The sequence below is a fragment of the Phalacrocorax carbo genome, chromosome 21, assembly GCF_963921805.1.
Source record: "Phalacrocorax carbo chromosome 21, bPhaCar2.1, whole genome shotgun sequence".
In the NCBI taxonomy this organism is placed as follows: domain Eukaryota; kingdom Metazoa; phylum Chordata; class Aves; order Suliformes; family Phalacrocoracidae; genus Phalacrocorax; species Phalacrocorax carbo.
Window position 1 is genome coordinate 8,511,818 of NC_087533.1, and position 19,076 is coordinate 8,530,893.

The following is a 19,076-nucleotide window of genomic DNA, read 5'->3' on the forward strand; positions in this document are numbered from 1 at the left end:
CCGTACCAGCACGCCTGGGCGGCGGCTGCCTCGGGATGCTCGGGTCGGGAGGGGTAGCGCCCGACGCCGAAACGGCGCTTTCGCTCTGCCTAGCCTTTAATTGCTTGCTTTCACTTTTTATGTATAAAAGATTGTCCATTTAATTAACTTGAGAATGCAGTTTCAAAAACGCTAATGCTTTACACATGACGGCTCTTAAAATAAAAGTAGCGTTCCAGCGTTGCGCCGTGCTTCCTTCGCCTCCGTGTTAGGCTCTTTTGGCTTATTTCAGAGAGAAACGATCCCCCCGATCTTGAATAGGGGTCGAAAGGATTTGGGGCGTTTGATCCTGGGTTTACCTCGTCAGCGTTTCGGGGCTGGCGGGAGCCCTCCTTTGGCAACGTCGACGATTCCATCCGTGTCTCTCCCTGGACGTCACCTGTCAATCTCCAGCCAGCGGCACCGTCAGCCATGGCATCCTCTCTCCGAGGCCGGGGCGAGCGGGCCGGCATCGCTGACGGCGCGGTGCAGGTGCCCGCCGGGGTCTGCCCTGGGTGCTCGGGGACGCCGCGCCGCCCGGCGAGCGGGGCTGGAGGGGTGGGGGCTCGCTCTTCTGCAGCACCGGCGAGCAGGGTCCGTTTCTGCAAGCGTTCCTCAAACCCACGCTAGCCCTGGCTTTCTCTTTTCTGCCTTTCTCCTTTCTTTTAAGGCTTGGTAACGGATGCGATTCTGGGCGCAGAGCGCGCCCTCGCCGCGACTCCCCGCTTAAACACTCCTTAGGGTCTCGCAAGGTCTCTTAGCCCTGACCGGGCATCTTCGATCCATACCAGATGGGCGGGGTGGGGTGGGGGGATGCACCAAAGGCTGGCGAAGTGGACGGCGGCGTGATGGGTCCAGGCAGCTTACCCAAAATCCGCCCGCCCTTGCCGGTGCGAAACCCCTCGCTGGGACCCCTGCCCTGGCGCGCAGCCGGCCCGTTAGCCCTGGCGAGCCCCGGAGCCGGCCCTTGTGGACTCCTCTTGCTGTCAAGGGGGGTTTTGCAGCCGGCTCCGGGGAAAACCCCCCATTTTTCCCTCCCCTCCGCGCTAACGCGTGCCGTTCCCCCCAGACCGGAGCAGGGAAACCTGGTGGGAACTTGGAGGCGAGCCACTGGGTTTGTTGTTAAAAACCTGCACGCACACCGCCCCCCCCCCTCCCCCCCCCCCCCCTTTTTTTTTGTAGCTTAGAAACCTCTTTGTGGCAGAAGGCTGGGAGGGTTTGAATACCACGTACAGGCGTAGGAGGCTGACTGAGACCATACGGCTTTATCATTCATTAATTCCTGTGCTCATTCATCCCCCTATTTAAACTTCTCTGTAAAGACGGGAGCTACAGATGGTCTTTTGGTACCCGCTTTAGCCTGCAGACCTTGGCCCCGACAAAGGGGTACAGAGGGAGCAGCAGAGTGTACAAAATATTGCCAACCATTAGAAATCGAGGTCTCATTCACCGGCGGCTCCTGTTTTCAAAGCGAATTTATGCGAGAGCATCATAACCCGCCAAACGGGGCCTTGCCAAGAGTCAGGCTTAATTGAGGGGCAAGCGTTAGCCGCGGTTCTGCTGGCCGTGGCCGTGCTTTGGAACCCGGAGGAGCAGCAGCGTTTCTTTAGCTGCGGCCTCGCCTTTGTGCTGCGGAACGTGAAACTCCGCTTTCTCCACCGCTGGGCCGGCTCCCTGTCTGGGGAAGGGAAGGGAAAATGGCTTTTTTTTGCCTGTGTTAATTGGACGCCGGATCGCTGTTATCGTTTAAGACTCTGCTACCATTACGGCACCCCAGGGCGCGACACCGCGCCCCTGCGTGGGAAATGATAACCCGGAGCGTGCCTGGCGGCGATGCCGTAGTCATCGCTCGGGCGCTTTGCTCCTTGCTTTTTGCTTGCGCGGCGGCCGCTGCGTTCCCAGCGTGTTCGGGTGCTGGTTTTGCCTGTGGTTGTGGCGGCGTGCCGAGCCAGGGACGCGCTGGGCGCGCGGTGCTCGGAGTAACGCCGGCGGCTCCCTGCCCAGATTGCCACGGGTGATTCGAGTCCCGTGGGAGCGGGGGATGCGCAGGGCTCGCGTCGTCCCCGGGGTTGCAGGGAGGCGCCGGGGGATGTGGGGAGGCACCCCGTGCGCGGGTGCGTCCCCCTGGGTGCTGCGTGGCCTGAGGGCAGCCCCCCACCGCCCGGGTGCCCTGCAGGGCTCGTGCCCAGGCTGCGGCGAGGAAAGCGTCCCCCGGAGCAGGATACGGCCGGGGAGCGCGGCTAATGTAAACATCCTCCTCCCGCAGTTACCTGCCGAGTGAAAGGGGGCTTTGGCCGGCGGCTGCTGCCTGCTCCCCACCCAGCACGCAGGCTTTGATGCTCGCTAGCACGGCAAAGGTAGTTGGGCACCGGGAAGCCTCCCCGGCTCCTGGCCTCACGGGGGATTTCGGGGGATTGCCATTGCACCCCTTGGCGGAGGAGGAACTGCTGGTCTCCGGCTCCTGGGGAGGTGCTGGGGCGAAGGGGGGACGTTTTCTTGATAACAAGCCTTGCTGCCTGCTGCCGAGGGGCTCTGGGACCCAGCCCCACGCGCGGCGCTCCGCCCCTTCCGTGGGAAAGTCGGGACCAAAAGTTTTCTCGCAGAAAAACCGAATTCTGGGATCTTGTTTTTACACATGCTGTGCTTAAATATTAACTCCAATTGAGCAAATTGCCTTTTAACTGCTTTTATTTGCTTTCATTAACGGTATAATTTAAAAGCTCCCGAATTTGCACGGAACCTGTTGTGCACGTTGGGGAGGGGATGAGGCTGCTCGTAAATTAATTAATCGTGAGCAAGCCTTCTTGGAGAGGTCCCGGAGCACCAGGACGGCTCAGCAACGCCCGGCCTCCTCGGTTCGGGACACCGCGTACTTTTGGCTGGGGCCGGGGGGAGCGGAGCGTGCCGTCACGGCTGGCGTCCCGCTCGTAACTTGGCTCACCCGGAAGGTATTTATTTATTTTTCAGCAAAACATGTTGTAGGCTGAGCAAAACTAATTACGCCAGAGGCGAAGGCAGCGCTCTTCCTATTAATGCCCCAGCGGTTAAACTGATGCAGAAAGTAAAAAACTGAAGGAGAAAGTTGCCGGCCTCGTGCCCCCCGTCCCGTGGTGCGGGGCGCTGGGGTGCGGCGCTGCCTGCAGCCTGCCCGCAGCCAGCGACATCTGCCCGCCTCGCTCTCCCAGGGGATGACACGTTTCCAGCGTGATCTCAGCCAGCGGCGCCCGCGCGCTCCCCTCGGCGCAGATGTTCGTGCGGTCTCGGGAGCGGAGCCAACTCGGACGCCGCGAACGCGATGCAGGCGGCCCCGCGTGCCGCGCCGACAGCCCTGCTGGGGGCTGTCTTTTGACACCTCCCGCTTCTGTAGTCCTCCGCAAAAATATATGTGATCCATCGGAGGGTTTTGCTGGCGGACGGACAGCGATGGCCTCGGCCCAAGCCCTGGCTCCCCCGCTCCATCCCAGCGTCCCCACGGATGCTGCCCCTCTCCCACCGTGCGCCGTTCTGCCCCACGCCACCTGCGCCTCCCTTGGTTTTAGCAGTAGGAAATCATTGCTGATAATAAGCATTTCTTGCGTCTCCGCCTTGGGAACCTGGGTGGGAAACTGGGCGGCTTGCACAAACAGCCTGGGTTGGAAGCGCTCGTCGTTCTCCGGGCTGGCTGTCCCCACGATCCTGGGGATCCCGCTCTTTGCCGTCATGGGGGCATGCCGGGAGGGCGCTTGGCATTTTCAAGAGGGGAGAAGGGCGGGGGAGGAAGACCCATTTCTGCGTGGCGCTTCTGGTTCTGGAGTGCATTTCTCTCTCGTGCATTTCCAGGGGGAACGGCTGGGCCTTTGGGGTGCCGGTCGCACCGTCGCCCGGTGAGCCCAGCCCACGCAAACCACAGGTCAGCCCGATGCATCGGTGCCATCGCGCCGACCGGCAGCCTTGCATCGCCGGCAGTAGCGCCCGTACCCCCTCTGCCTGGCGCGGGACCCTCCGCAGCAGCCCCGCAGCGATGCTCCCCAGCTGGATGCCGGTCGCTGATGCCGATACCGGGCGAAAACGGAGCCGTGCCGGGGCTCGGTGCGCCCGCTCGCCATCCCTGGGCTGCGGCGCCTCCGCGTCGCTCCTCTTGCTGCCGCCTCCTTGCCCTGAGCACTTTGGGCTCTCACCAAAGCCCAGCGCAGTTCAGATGCGTTAATTTACTGGCTTGACAAGGTGCATAACGTTCATCTCCCGGCTCCTAATTGGAAATAATTAGTTCTTTGTCAGCCCCGGGAGCTCCTGAGGAAGCGGCGCGGACCCGGGCGAAGCAGCGGCGCTGGTGGAGGGCAGGAGACCGGCCCGTGGCCGGGAGAAAGAAGCCTTTCCGGAGAGCCCTTGCAGAGCACAGAGTTCTCAGCCTGTCTCGGGGCATCTCTCCGCCGAAGAAGGGCTGCGTCACCGCCGAGTATTACGGTTTCATTAATCAAAGACGCTTCCGCTGCCCCTTTACAGCAGCACAACTGCTGCGGCTGTCCCTCGCTGACAGCTCTCTCATTCATCTTCCCGGCGAAGGAGGGGGGGACCTGCCGCCGCCCCCCTCTCGCGCCGCAGACGCTGCGGCCGTCGCCTGTTTTCGGTGTCCCGGACGCGTGTGTTTGAGAGGTTCAGCCCCGCAGCTCGGCAGGGTTTCGCGTGGAGGCAAGTGTTTCCCCGTGGCCCCCGCACCTGCAAAACACCCTAAAGGAGAAACGTAGGGTCTGCTTGTTCGCGGGAGGGGATTTTGGCAGTCGCTAGCCTTCGTCCCCAGGCAGGGAGGTGTGATGGCACGTGCGAATCTGTACTTAATGGGGGCACTGGGATTAGCCCTCGCCGTGGCTCTGGCAGGTCCTTCCCAAACTTTCCAAGCCCAGCTGGCGGGGGGAACGCTTTGGGAGGCTCTCTGGGAGCCAGTGAGCCAAGGGCGGAGGGTTTGCACGGCAGCAAAGGCGAGACCCCCCAGCCGGGCTCGTGCACGCGCCGCTGCAGAGCGGAACGCTCGGGGCTCTCCCTGTCCCCCGGCCGAGGGAGGCACCTCTGCCAATGCCCAAAATACGGGCGTAAGGCCCGGCCGTCGCGCCCCGGGAGCCTGCAGCCTGAAACAGCCCTGCGGGAGGGCGTGCGATGGCACACGGAGCCGGGCGGCGGCACGGTGGAGTTGGGCATCCTGAATTCTAGCCGCGAAACCACAATATTTTGGAGTCGCTAATAATAAGGAAGTGTTTTCATCAAAGCGCTCTATTCGTCTGTGTGCTGACATCTGGAGAGTGGAGATAGATATTTTCCTTAAGACTGTATTTCCAAACCATGAGCTCTTCCCTGGCTGTTAATTAATCCTTTGTAGTTTAGCGACTGATGAAATCATGACTCTATGAAATTTTAATCCTTGTGCTGTACAGGCACAACTGAGATTATCAGAGGACCCCAGGTGTGTGCTCGAAATTAGTTTGTTGAATCTCTTGCATATTTGATTACCTTATAAAACTCCTCGGGATCTGGGCCGCTCGCTGGAAAGACGGCATTTGCCTGTAATTTGTGCCCCTTCCTGGCTGCGGTTCCCAGCGGGCTGGGGCGGAGGGAGGGAGGAAACCCGGGATGCGCCAGGGACGGGGCACCAGCGTCACCATCATCGTCTCCGTGACGAGGCGAGGGGTGGGAAGCATGCGTCTCCCTGATGGGGCAGAGCAGCCGAGCTTCTGCTGTGGATTTATTTCACGCAGAGCGGGGGACCCAAAGGAGCTGGCAGGGAAGGGGGGCGGGTGTGGAAGTCTGTGCGTCCTCCTAGGGGTAGGCACGGGGGAAGACACAGGACTGGGACTCGTGGGAGAAGAGGATGCTGTGCGAAACTCACTGGGAAAATCAAACTGAGTAGCGCTGATCTCCCCGCTTTTGGCTCCCTGGGCACTTCTGCCGTCTCCCCGGGCCCCCAGAAGCTGCAGGGCCCTCTTCCCAGGGAGCACCAGGACGGAGCTGCCCGGACCATCCTGGGACCCCCTCCCAGCACCTCCCCGGGAAGCGTCCGCTGCGCTGTGCCGAACGCTCTTCCCGTGGCCAAACCATCCCTTCAGGTTAGGAGGAGCGAGCGGCCGAGGCCGGCGCTTCGGCGTTTGCGCTGGTGCTCTGACGGCACACGTGCTGCTAAGGGAAGCAGATGATGAATACATTTTTAAACTTGGAATCCGTGAACCAGTTATTATTTCTGAATTGGGAATCAAAGCATCTGAATAATCGCGCCGCCGCTGCGGCAGATGTGCGCGGTGCTAAGGTCGCTTTGCTTCTTTGTCGAAATTTTGTATTATCTTTAAGAGAGCGCTCCCCCCCGTGCTCCGCTCGGCGCCTCTGACCCCCGTGCCGCGGCTGCTCGGCGTAGCCGTCGCGGCGGGCGCGATGCCAAGCGCGGCCCCGCGGGGTCAACGCCGCCCGGGGAAGCGAACGCTCTTCCCTTCGCCTTCAGTACGTCGGCGTCGCCAGATGCCCGAAGAATGGGGACGGTGATTTTGGACGGCCGAATTAGCGCCGGTTATTCTAAGCGGGGCTGCCTGCATTAACCCCTGGGTGCCCGCGCTCCTGCCCCCCTCCGCTTCCAAAAAGTGTGACTTTTTGGAACTTTTTGTGTCTGTCTTGAGCGTCGGTGGCAGGGCAGCAGAGGCACGGGGAGGTTCCCTGGGCCAGCGGCAGCTGCTGCCACCCGAACCGTCGCTCAATGCGCCTTTGGAACAGAGAGCACCGTGCCGCGGCCGCATCCCGAGCGCCCTTCCGAAAGCCAAGGTGGGCAGATCCGCCCGGGTCCGGAGCTGGGGCAGCGTCTGTGCCCGCGTGGTCTGACCGCGGCGGCCGGGAGGCGTTTCCCGCGGCCGGCTTTGCCGCCCTAGATGAATCCCGAGGCTTCCCGTCGCGCTCACCCCGGCCCGCGTGTGCCCCGTGGACCCCTCGCTGGGGCGGGCGGGGGCGTGCAAAGGGAGCGCTGCTGGGGAAAAGGCTCCGTCCCGGGAGATCCCGTGCAGTAGCGATTATTGAACGAGTAACACTGATCTGAACCCAGGGCGTTGGAATAAATTAAATATAAGTAATGAGGATTTGCTGCGGCCAGTTCTCCTCTTCGCAGCCCGCGCACGCCGTGCCTGGGCAGACGGTAAACCCGGAGAGTTGCCGCCCTTCTGCAGCATTTATCAGCATTTGTTTATGGGCAGGGTCTAAAAAAAGGTTGAAAGCGTGCTTTTGGCGTTTTGTGCCTGTTTTTTATGGAAGGTGAGGCAAAGTGGGAGGGATCCTTCCCTCAGCTTTTTTGGAGAGGGGAAGCATTGGCATCCTGGGGAGATGATGTCAGGGCACGCAGCATCTGGTCAAAGCTCATAAATGAGCTCATGGTAAATACAAATATTGTATGGGCAGGGAGTTCTGGTGCTCTCTGTTGATGGCCAGCCTCTCCCCTCCTTTTTTTTTTTAACTTCAGGAATAGTAAAATCTTTATTTCCAGCTCCTGTAAGATTCATTTAAGTTTTTTTTTTTTCAGGAGCAGTGGTGGTTTGGGGGCAGATTTTGGGGTTTGGGTTGGGTTTTTTTTCCTTTCTTAATTTATTAAACCGAAAGGAAGGTCTCGGCTCCCTTCCCCCTTCCCCGTGCCCTTAATAGCTCTCCCTGCTATTTTAATCCACCGGGCTGGGAGATGAGGGCAGAGCAGTGGCTGTGCAGGAGCCGAGCCTCCCCGGCACCACGTCCCACGGTCGGTGCGAGCAGCCCGGTGTCACCGAGCGTCGTAAATAACCGTGTCGGGGCGGGGGGGAATCACCCTCTCCGCCCCGTGGATGTAAAACTCTTATCGGAGGACGTATAACGTGTTTTGTGCAGGCGGCTTGCTGCCCGCTGACCTTGGCTTTCCACGAGATCCCCGCTGCAAATGAGATGTGGCACCGCCGCCTCCATCTTGATAAAATAGATCAGGGGATGAATTGATTTTCATATCGATTTACCGGGGCAAGGGAGGCGCGGGTGGAAATCAGGCGGCAGGGAGGGCTTTTGGGGAATTATTTAACCCGCCTGCGCTGGGGGTGCGAAGCCGCGCCGGTCCCGGTTTGCCCGCCCGGTGTTCGGTGCGCGCCGCGGTGGGGACGCGCCGGCCGGCGTCCGCCCCTCCGACGGGGCACCGCGGTTATAGCCCGGCATAAATAAAATCAGAAGGCTCCTATAAAACTCTGTTATTGCTGCGGCACAAAGTTAGAACCGCTTGAGGTTTCTGCTCCCTGGCTCTCGCGCGCAGCAATGAATATTTTATAGGAAAGGAAATACTTAGCGTCTGAATCTTTTTATAGCGCGGCGGCTCCCGCGGGCGGTAACCTGCCCCCTCGCACGCCCGCCAGCCGCAGCCCCCTCGCCCTCCGCAGCTCCGCTCCGCCGCCGCGGGCTGAGCCCCCGCAGCATCCTCCCGGCTCCGCGTCCCCGGGACGCGCGGCAGGACGGGGTGGGGCGAGGCGCAGCAGGACGAGGGTCTCGACCTGTTGCACGGGCACCGGGGCACGCAAGCAAAACCGCAGCAGAATCCAGGAGGACAGGTTTCTTGCCGTGCCTTTCACTTTCAAGCCGGTGCAAGGCTGTTAACGTTGCACTCACGCGTGTTCCTGTCTTGCTTTTAAATATTAGGACTCTGAGGCTTCGCTTGTGTCTCACGGTTCCCATAACGTGTTGGAACCAGCTGCCAAAGTGCGGATCAGGAGGGCCGTGGGCAGCAACGTGCAAACCTCCGAGGGCCGTTGGCATCGACATACTGGGGCCCGGCTGCTTGGCAGCTCTGCGGATCCCCATATCCCCGCCCAGAGCCCCGTGTTCCCAGCCGGGAAGCTCTCTGCTCCGGGCTTTGCCTCGGAGTCCGCTGCCTCAACAGGTATATCGAGCAAAGCCACGCCGCACTAGAGCCTTTCCCCGGCAAGGAGGGGCTTTTTGCCTTTCCCCGGTAGCCGGTCGCCCTGCCGAGCTGCGCCCCAGCCCAGAGATGACAAAGTGCCCTTTAGTTAATTGCAGAACGGATCGCCTGGAGTTAAAAGTTCTGATTTATACGACTACGGCTCTAACTGCTCAATAACACGGGCCCGTAATCTACTTTCATTTCAAACAGAAGGGTGATTTATGGGGCAGCATGCCGCTTTAGCTCAGAAATGAGGTGTTCAACATATGCTCTGTTGACATAAATTTGGAATTTATCGCTCCTGTCAAAACTGCCTGTTGGACAAAGGTGCGCATTAAGGCAATAAATGGCTCGGAATAGTTTTCTGTCAAATTTCCTAACCATTGTATTCACTCTGTTTGAGGGGAAAAACATACACTTAAAAGTAATCAAGCGGCCGAAAGCCACGCGTCTTGTTTGGCAGGGAGGGGAGGGGTCTCCTCCCCGCTTCCCAAAAGGGGTGGTGGGGAGGGGTCGGGCAGCCAGAGCTCCTTAAGTAAAATTAGCAGAAGGCGTTTTTGTGCGGGTTTTGAGGCAGGAGTTCGCTCGTGGTGGCGGTGGGCCACTTGCCGAGGTCTCTAGGTACCGGGGCCGCGCCGGTACCCGTGCCCCTGGGGATGCTCCGCCGAGGCCCCGCGTCCCCAGGGATGCTCCGCCGGGCCCCCGCGTCCCCCAGGAGCGGGCAGCGGCGTTTGCCACCGATCCCGGCCTTTTCACACAAAGCACCCTGTGGGGAAAACTCATAATTTTTACACCGTGCGGTCTCGCTGGAGTCGCCGTCCCTTTGAAGTGCTTTTTGCGGGGCATTTACAGGCCTTTTTAATTACCGGCAGCTTGCAAGGGGCCAGCCTCCCGCCCGGCTTTTGTTTGCCAGCGCTTGGTGGGGAGGGGGTAGCGCCCCACGGCCGGTTTATATCCTGCCTGGAGAGCCCTTCACCACAGCTCCGCGCCGGGGCTCGCTCGGGAAGGTCGGTCCGGCCCCGGGATGCCCTGCACGAGCACCCTCGCCGCCCTGGCACACCTCGTGCCGGAGCATCCTCCAGCCATATCTCGCAACCTGGAGGCTGCGGCCGGCTTCGCGGTTCTGTGTGCCTCGAGCGTTGCGTCGAGCGGGAATTATGGAGGAAAACTGTCTTTTTTTTAACAACAACAACAAAAAAAAAGGCACTTTTTGCCGTCGCCACTGCTCTCCATCCCACAAGCGTCTCGGCTGAGCTGCGTGGAGGGACCTTGCGGGAGAAAGGGCGTACGTGGAATGTAATTTCAGCATCAGATCGAAATAATAAAGCGTAGTTTATCTTTCTGCGCTCGAGTTTGGGCAGCATCGGCAACAAGTGCTGTATTTTAACGTCCTTAACTTCTCTCCCCTCCTCCCTTTCTAGAGGCGCAACTTTAGAAGCGCGTATTGATCTTTCCCCTCAGATCTTAACAGCCCGAGCAGCCGTAATACCTTGCTTACATCTGCCAGGTTTTTGTGCAGTTTTGCAACATCTCCTTAATCCTGCGAGCAGAAATAGAACATTTCAATCATATTTTGCTACCGGGAAACCGAGCAGATAAAGCGCTTTAAGACCTTGTTGAAAGGGACCGTGCAAGATGGCGAGCGATAAGATCGTCCTACAAGCAGGCGCCAAATGGAAAACTTTTGTTGCCGCTGAAATTTGTTGATAGAGATATTGCAAATAAATTACTCGGTGAGCACCGCGGCGCGCTAAAACAACGAGGAGGTTGCGCGACGTGGGGGGGGGGCGGCAGCGCCGCCTCGGGTGGAGACGCGGATTTCCAGGGAGCCCCGGCACCGGCGAGGTCCGTGGGCTCCTTGCGCCCGTGTTTGCCCCTCGCCTTGCCGGGGAGGCGGGCGAGGGCGGCTTCGCGGCGTGCCCTGTTCTCGCGCCGTGCCTGCCATCGAGTGCTGGTGCCCGTTTCGCCGTTACAGGGGAGGTGGTGGCGATTTGACCCCCTCGCCCCGGCTTTTGGGGACCCGTGCTGGGAGCAAGGCTGCTTTTGCTGTTGTTTCCATAGGCTTGGGTGATGCAGGGAAAGGAAACCTGTCCTTTCGTTTCTGCTCTGGTTCTTGAGGCTCACTTTACAAAAAAAAAAAAAAAAAGTCCAAGTTTTGCTCGAACTAATTAACCAATTACACTTTAATTCACTGAAAAGGCATTCTAGCCTCAAAGAGGCGAGCGTTGGCACAGAGGACGCTGCACTCTTCCTAACAAAGTGGTTTAAACCGGGCGTTAAGGGCAGAAGCGAGCTCAGCCCGGGCTGGGGAAGCGTGACAGGCATGTCCCTAATTAAAAATGCAAAATGAGAAGGCTGTCACTTATTTAGCTGACTTCTTGGCAGCAGAAGTCTGTCAGGAGGATGGTGCTTTATTTATTTTTGCAAGGCAGATAAATCCTTTGGACTGTAAACCTTCTTGGCCTGAATTCGTGCATGACTCCTAATCCTCCGCTATGACACAGTGAATTCAGGACAAGCCTGATTAATAATTACATTATACAGCAAAGTTGGGAGTTGAATCCAACTCCTGCTCCTTTCCTCTCGCTCCCTTTCTGCTCCGCAGCGTTTGCTCGCTGCCGAACGTCGCGGGGTCTCCTCCCGCGGTCCGGCACTTCCAGTGCTGCCGTCCGGCATCCCCGCAAAGCGGGACGCGGGGCGGGACGCGGGGCCGGCTGTTTTGCACGCTGGCGAGGGAATCGGGCCCTGTGTGCCGTGGGGCAGGGGAAGCTTTGGGGCTCCGGGCTCCCCGCAGCTGCAGGGGATGCTCCGGCTAGGGCTCGGTGGAGCAACAGCTTCGTGCCGATAAAACTTACACCGGGGATAGGAAATAAAGCTCCCTCAAAGCTAAATCTCCAGCCCCGCGCGCAGAAGGGGAGCGGTCCTTGCAGCCCTGCGGGGCCGGGGCCGAGCCCTCCCGCGGGAGCAGCAGAGGGAGGGAGGGTTGGGCGTCCAGCCCCGGACAAGACCGTTTCTGTTTTGTCTTTGGCAACAAGGCAATAAAAATACCCTCGTCCTGTTGCAGAGTGATGATAAATGGTGGATGCGATCAGAGGTCGGCACGCAGCGATTTGCTGTGTTACTCCTCAAACGTGTACAAATACTTCTCTGTTTACAGCATCCGATTCTGAAACTTCGCACGTGCTCCTGTGGCAAGCCCTCCGCGGCCATCGGTACGAACGGCTCGCGTCCGCCGAGGCGTGGCTCGCGGGCGGCAGCCGAGCGCTTGTGACTCGGGGGCGCTTTATCGACGCTGCTGCCCAGCGCAGAGCCGGGTTGCTTTGCGAAAGCGCCCATTTGTCGCCAGCTGACACGGCGAAGCGCAGCGACCAGCACCCGTTCCAGGCGTTTCGGGTGCTGCGTGGTGTCCCTCCACGCCTTGGGATGCTGCGCCACGGCGTGGAGGGCGGGCGGCATGGGGCTGGGCGATGGCTGGCCCTAAGGGGGGAGTGGGTTTGGGATGGGGGGGGGCGCCCCTGGGTGGCAACGGCAGCTCTGGGAGCGAGATGGAGGTTGGTCGGTCGGTTGTCGTAGAGTTGGGCGATGTTCCTGCCCAGGGCTGTGCAAATGCCATCTGTTACTGGTTATTTCATTCGGTAGGGAGCTCTAGTCTGCTGCGGGTCGTTTGCTACCCAAAGACGGAGCATCGACACCTCCGTGGCAAAGGGAGGGAAATAAAGCGGGTCTGGCCCCCGCGGCCCAGCCCAGCACCCGCTGCCCGCCCTGGCGGGGGAGGGGAGGCGCGGTGACCGGTACCCGAGCCCCGCCGCGGGATGCGCGGCCCCGTGGCGCGATGCGGGACAGGGGCCGCGGCTGTGCCGCTGCAGTCGGGAGGTTGCACAACGCCGCCCGGGCGTAGCTCGGCTTGTGCCTCGTGGTGCCAGGAAACGGTGAGTGGCATGTTTCCTGTTTGCGAGCTGGTGGTTAAGTTTCTTGCTTATGATTTGTGTCATGCTGAATTTAGGTGGAAATTGGGATTTGGTTAGAAATGCATACAAACAACCTCTTAAATATTTTTCTTTTTTTAATTTTGTTTTGGAGTACGGTACCCTGTTCAGAAGCACTCGCTGCCTAGGGAAGAAGTTTGCTAACACATACTTTGCATTAACCCTAGAGTTCACATTTATTGGGTTTATAGAAAGAATCCAACTTCAGTACTAACAGCAAACGTTAAACAGGAGAAGGTGGTAGCGTCGTCGGTCCTGGGGCGTCACGCGGGACCCCCTGTTCGCGCCCTTCCTATAGCGCTTCTCACCCAGAAGCGACCTCGGGCGACGCGTAGGTTGTGTGGAATATCGGGAAGTTTCCCGGCCGTGTTTTGGGTAACCTTTGCCCGCCCGCAGGAGGACTAACCCCTCTCTCTTCTCCCCTAGGAAGCTGCACAGCGGGATGAAGACTTACGGATGCGAGCTGTGCGGGAAGCGGTTCCTGGACAGCTTGCGGCTGCGAATGCACTTACTGGCTCACTCAGGTGGGTTGGAAGGGGGATGCCCGGGGCGGGACGGGGGGACGCTCTCTGAGCCCACCCGGAGACGCCGCGGCCGCCTGGCTCACGCCTCGTGCCTGGAGGAGGCGCGTGCGGAGCTGGCTGTGCCCTCGCCGGGGCAGCACGTTGCCAACTTGTCCTCCTGTGCCCAGTAATTTGATTTATTTAAATTTTCTTCTTCGGAGTTTGTTTTCAGTTCCTTAATTGGGGAAATATGTTCCAGGCTAAGCAGCTCAGAATAACAAACTGCATACCGCAGGGCTGCTTGTTGTCCAGCCCTGCTCGTAGCAGGAGCATCGCCTTCGCTTTGGCTCCGGCGCCCGTCCCGGCACCGCGCTCCTCGCGTACGGGCGCCCGTCGCAGATTCGTTGGCAAAACTGCCGTGGAATTAGGTGGAATTAGGTGTTCTCTGCCTAACGATTCTAACTTGCAGGTTCACGTGTTGCAGGCCCTTTAATGAAACGGATGGGGAAGGGCTGGGACGCTGCGCCGGTGGGAAGGCTTGTGCTCTGCAAGTCAATGTAGGCTGACGTCCCTGTTGGGCCTGCGGCCCCTGGGACGGCTGGGGGCTTAATGTCAAAAAAAACGCAGGCCGCTCGAATGCGGATGGGAATCCTTGTCCCGATCGTTTGAGGGCAAATCACTTCGGGTGGCAGGTCGTGCAGCCAAAGCTGCGCTTGTGGGTCGCTTCGCGAGGGAGCTATCTTATATTTTACAGATTTCGGTATCTTTTTAGCAATTTCTTTCCCCCCCCGTTCATATTTCTTCCCCCCACCCCGGCCCCTCGTCCACGCCGAGGGGCGCGGGGCAAGGACACACCTCGCCTGTACCGGAGGGAGCAGCGCGGGGCTGCCTTCCCCGGGCAGCAGGTTCTGCTTTTCGGGGTGTCGGAGCTGGGGCCAACCCCATCCCCACCTTGCCGCTTTTTGGGACGGGCACTGGCTCCCCAGGGTGCCCGCAGGCAGCAGCAGGCTGCTGGGGCTGGTCCGTGGGGTGCCGGTCCCCCCCGGTGCTGGGGGGTGGGGTGCTGCCCCCTCCTCAGCACTGGGGTGCAGGGTGCTGGTCCCCTCATCTGGCGCTGGTCCTCGGGGTGCTAGTCCCCCCCAGCCAGCGCTGTTCCCCCTAGCATTGGGGTGCGGGGTGCTGGTCCCCCCCCCCAGCACTGGGGTACAAGGTGCTGGTCCCCGCCCAGGTGCTGGGGTGCGGGGTGCTGGTCCCCCCTAGCTCTGGGGTGCAGGGTGCTGGTCCCCCCTGTCCGGCGCTGGTCCCCGCGATGCTGGTCCCCCCGCTCCAGCGCTGGCGTGCACGGCTCATGTTTGTTATGGTCGCTTTGGCTCGCGGCCCATCCCTGGCGGGCAGCCAGCTTTGTGGGTACAGTATGTACAGTGAACGCCGAGCCAAGCTTGTCATCGCGCAGGATTAATTATTATTTTTTATTTTATTTTTTTTTTTAATCCGGCGAGGGCGGGGGGGGGCGGGGAGGGCTCTGCCCTGCGCTCGCAAACAGCCGCCGCGAATTCCAGCGCTGTTATTTATTAAAGCAGGAGACCTTTGCACCTCTCCCCTCGCCTCCCCCCCCCCCCCCCGCCCTCCGCCAGCCCGGGATGAAGCGAGGTTGTGCCGGAGCGGCAGCGCAAGGGCTTGTTTTCGGCGCAGCGGCGCTCCGAGGGCAGCGTGCCTCCGCGCCGATGGGCGAGGTGTTTAACTGGGGGTTTGCCCCGTGGGGGAGCATCGCGGCGGGTCGGCTTGTGCCCCCCAGAATCCACCCCTCCAGCGACCCTCAGTGCCCAAGGCAGCGAATGCTGTGTTTAGCGGAGGGTGGCATCTCGAAGTTCCCTAACCGAGCATTTATGGGGGATGCCTGATGGTAAAGGCGCGTTTAGATTAAGGAACAAATTGGGGAGCGGCCCTGGGGGGGTTGTGGTGCCCTCGTGACACCGCGGGTGCCCGGCCATGTTATCGCAGCAGCCTTGCAGGTGCAAGGTAAATACTGGGCTGAATGTTTACACGCCGGTATAAAGCGTAAATATAAAGCCCTTAATGCCGCGCAAAGCCTTTCCCTGCGTGCTGCCCGGCACCGCCTGCTCCTGACTGCAGATGAAAAACCTGCGAAGGCCATACCGAGAGTCGCCCCTCTCCAAGAAAAATGAATTGCCGGGGGGACCCCGGCTCGTCGGTGACACGGCGGAGAAGCGCCGTGGGTTTGGCCTGGGGGGGCTGGTCCCAGCGCCGCCGCTCGCCTTGCGGGCATCCTCGCCGCAGCCGGTTTTCGATGGGCACGCTTGCTCGCAGCCTGGGGTGGCGGTTACCGAAACCCCTGTTTCGGTGTGGATTTGCTCCCCGGGAGAGGGAGGAAGGCAGGCCTGTGCCTTTTCCCCCCGCTCGCTTTGCCTCTCCGTCCCGCAGGAACCTCTGCCGTGGCCCTTCTCCGCTCTGAGCCGGGAGCGGGGGCGATCGCCGGCAGCGAGCGGGGATGCGGGCGGGCAGCACACCCGCAGCCCCCCGCTCCGCTGGCCGAGGGCTTTCCTCCCCACCCAGATACGCTCGGTTCGTCCCGCGGCGTCGGCAGCGGGGAGGGAAGCACCGAGGTCCCGTTGGGTGATGGGGTGGGCTCTGCAGGGGGGCTCGGGGAGCAGGATGCAACGTGCCCGTGGGGACGGCGGCGAAGCCACCTGGGATGGAGGGAGGGAAGGGCACACATGCCCCTCCTTGCCTCCCCCCCACCCATTTTCAGGGGAGGGGGCTTATCCTGCCACCATCCGCCTCCCCAGTGAGCATCGCCCCTTCTCGCCCGCACGGCCGGCGCGATGTGCGGGGGGAGGCGATGTGCGGGAGGTGGGGGCGGCGGCGGCGGCCCCCTTGCCCCGGCCGGGACCCGCGGCGGCCCCCCCGCCCCGGCTGGCCGGCGTCCCGCGCTCGGTCCCGGGTGATGTCAGCGGCCTGCCGGCAGGTCTGGATGTTCTGCCAGCGTTCCCGCGTTTATGATCATCCGCAGATGTGCATCCAAGAACACACTGTACCCACAGCAGAAATTAATGCAGGCTTGACTGCCGGCCAAGCCGCGCACACGGGGGAGAGGAAGAAAGAAAACAAAAACTGTTTAATGCTGTTTATAAATTATACACTGGCTGATGAAAAATACATTTCTCTCCCCCCCCCCTTCCCTCCCCATCCTCTCTGCCTCGAGAGCCTGAGCTGAGACCAGAAGAATATGGTTTGCTTTTTAGCTCCTGTTTTGGCTGGGTTCCTGGACCCGGCCGCTGGGTCAGAGCCAGCTGCTTTCCTCCCCCCCCCCACCTCCCCTGGGCCCTTACCTGATGAAATATATTTATTTTTCACCCACCGCCACCTCTCCCCGCTCCCCCCCCTTCGGCTGCCCCTTGTTTTTGGAGGCGGGGTGCGGCACCAGGACCCCTCGCACCGCGTCCCTCCCCGCACCGAACGCATCCGCCTGTGTCGTTACCGCCAAACGCGCGTGGCCATCGGCGCCCGCCCGCTTCCCCCAGCTTTCTGCCGGGTGGGGGGAAACTTCCCGAACTTCCCCCGAGGCCGTGGCGCTGGACCTCCGGAGACGGGGGGTGGTAAACGGGGCGAGACCCCCCCGCCCCTCCCTGCGCGCTCGCCAGCCATTTACGCGGCTTTTGTGGCTTTTTTTTTTTTTAATACCGCTAATGTTTATCATTTGCCCAACAGGCTTGACAGATTTTGTTTCCTGTCGAGCGGCGCGGCTGCGAAGCCCCCCCGGTTGCCAAGGAGCCGCCTCCCCGCACCGTCACGGGCTGATTTGGTATTCCGCGCGGCGCCCCGCCGCATTTCTGTATGCAAGACAAAGTGTTTTGATGGAGGACGATTGCAGGAGTGTCTGGAGGCTGTTTGGAGTTTTATGGGCTGTGCAGTACGCTCCGTGCTCGCTTGCCGCGCGGGGCTGCCGGGGCTTTGGATGGGGTCTGTCGTTTTTTCCCCGCCGAGAGGAGGCTGCCGGAGAGAGCGGCACTCGCAGGGCGGAGGAAAAAGGGAAATTATGTAAGAACCTGCCTGGTTTTTGCTCCCGAGCTAAAAACCCGGATTTGTAAGGTTTATTTTTTCCCTTTAAAGACGAAAATACCCGCCGCTCTACCCATCGCCACGTGGCGACGGTGGCGCCGGCCGGCGGAGGTTGGGTGGTGATGGCGGCGGTCGCCCAGCCCAAGCCCCCACTCGGTCACCCCAGGTGCCTTCCGCGGCCTCTCCGGGGCGGCCCGTGAGACGCTGCCGGAGCACCCCTCCCGCGAGAGCCGCCCGTGGGCCAGGCGCGCTCGGGTGGTGCTCGAGGCGCTCGGCCGGGAGGACCGCTGGCCCCCCGGCACCGGCCCCGCCGCCGTTCCCCCCTCCAAGGAGGGCAGGGGGTGATGGCGGAGCGGCGGGCACGGCCTGAGCTCGTCCTATCCGCTGGCTTAGGCTGGCGCGCGGCTCAGGAGTCCCTCCTCACCTCCTAAAGCCGGTGCCTCGCTTTTTGTTCTTATATTCAATTATTGCCTTTTGATGGCACTTTGGGAAAGACGGAGGCAAAGCCATTTGCCTCTCCAAATCCAACCTGCTCTGCAGCTCTGCCTTCTTTCGGCCCTTCTTGCCTTTCGCCGATCGATATTTTTGAGTGCAGAGATTTTCACGACTGTCTCTTCCACTTGGGTGAAACAGGGGAGAAGGGAAATAATAATAACAGCAATAATAAAAATCAAAAAGCGGCTTGATGTGGGCAAAAGAAGAAAACAAGAGAATGGGGTAGAGAACAGGCTAAATTTAAAATTGTAATTGGCTGACTTCCACAGGCTTGCGGGTGTTTTAATGACTCATAATAACTTCATTTAAAACCAGCTGAGCAGAAAATAGATTGGAGAGGAGCCTCAGGCCATTATGGATTTGTTGGGTTTTTTTTTTTTTGGTTTTTTTTTTGACAAGCTCTGTTTTCGGCAGCCAGGAAGGCACTCGCGGAGGGCTCGGCTGCTTCGCTCTCCCGAGTTGGTGGTCTGCCCGGCAGAGATTGTATAGAAACCGGGGCCGGCTCTTTTTTTTTTCTCCTCCTTTTTCTTTTTTTTTTTTTTTTTCTTCCCCTGATTAAAAATAGATGCCTTGAGGTATTATTTTAGCATCACTGTGGTTTGGTGCTTTTTTTTCTTTGCACTTTTGATGTGGTAAATGGAACATAAATAAAATTGTTTTTGAAATTACTGAATTAATTAGGTAGTAAAGCGACGACAGTGCATAAATTTACTTGGCAATTTTTTTTTTTAATCCATATTTCCCCCCCCCTTCTTGCCAATTACAGCCTGCTAATAATACAGAATCCCAAATTTTTATTAATCCACTACGCTGGGGGAGGGAGGGAAGTAGATGTCGCGTTGTACCGGCGGGGCCGTCGTGCCGAAACCGGCGTGGGGAAGGGCCGGGGCGTCGCTGCCGCCAGCCCGTCCTCCCCCACCGCCCTCCTCCCCACCCGGCCACGGGAAATCTCCGATTTCCCATCCCTCTCCTCCTCCGGAGGATGCTCGCCGCTCCTCTTTCTCCTTTTCCCTTATTTCTTCCTACGGTTTGCGTTTTCGGAGCGCCTCTCCCCGCAGCCCTTTGGCCCCCATCAAAGCGGATCTCGCC

General features: G+C 60.0%; 1 protein-coding gene across 3 annotated transcripts in view; it reads left to right on the plus strand.

Annotated features, from left to right (window-relative positions):
- ZBTB16 (zinc finger and BTB domain containing 16) overlaps positions 1 to 19,076 on the plus strand; it is a 62,326-nt gene that overhangs the window by 17,267 nt on the left and 25,983 nt on the right. For all 3 annotated transcript variants that reach the window (XM_064470751.1, XM_064470750.1, XM_064470752.1), the window contains exon 3: positions 13,336 to 13,433. In XM_064470751.1, coding sequence (XP_064326821.1) covers positions 13,336 to 13,433 — 98 coding nt within the window. The remainder of the gene's footprint in view (positions 1 to 13,335; positions 13,434 to 19,076) is intronic.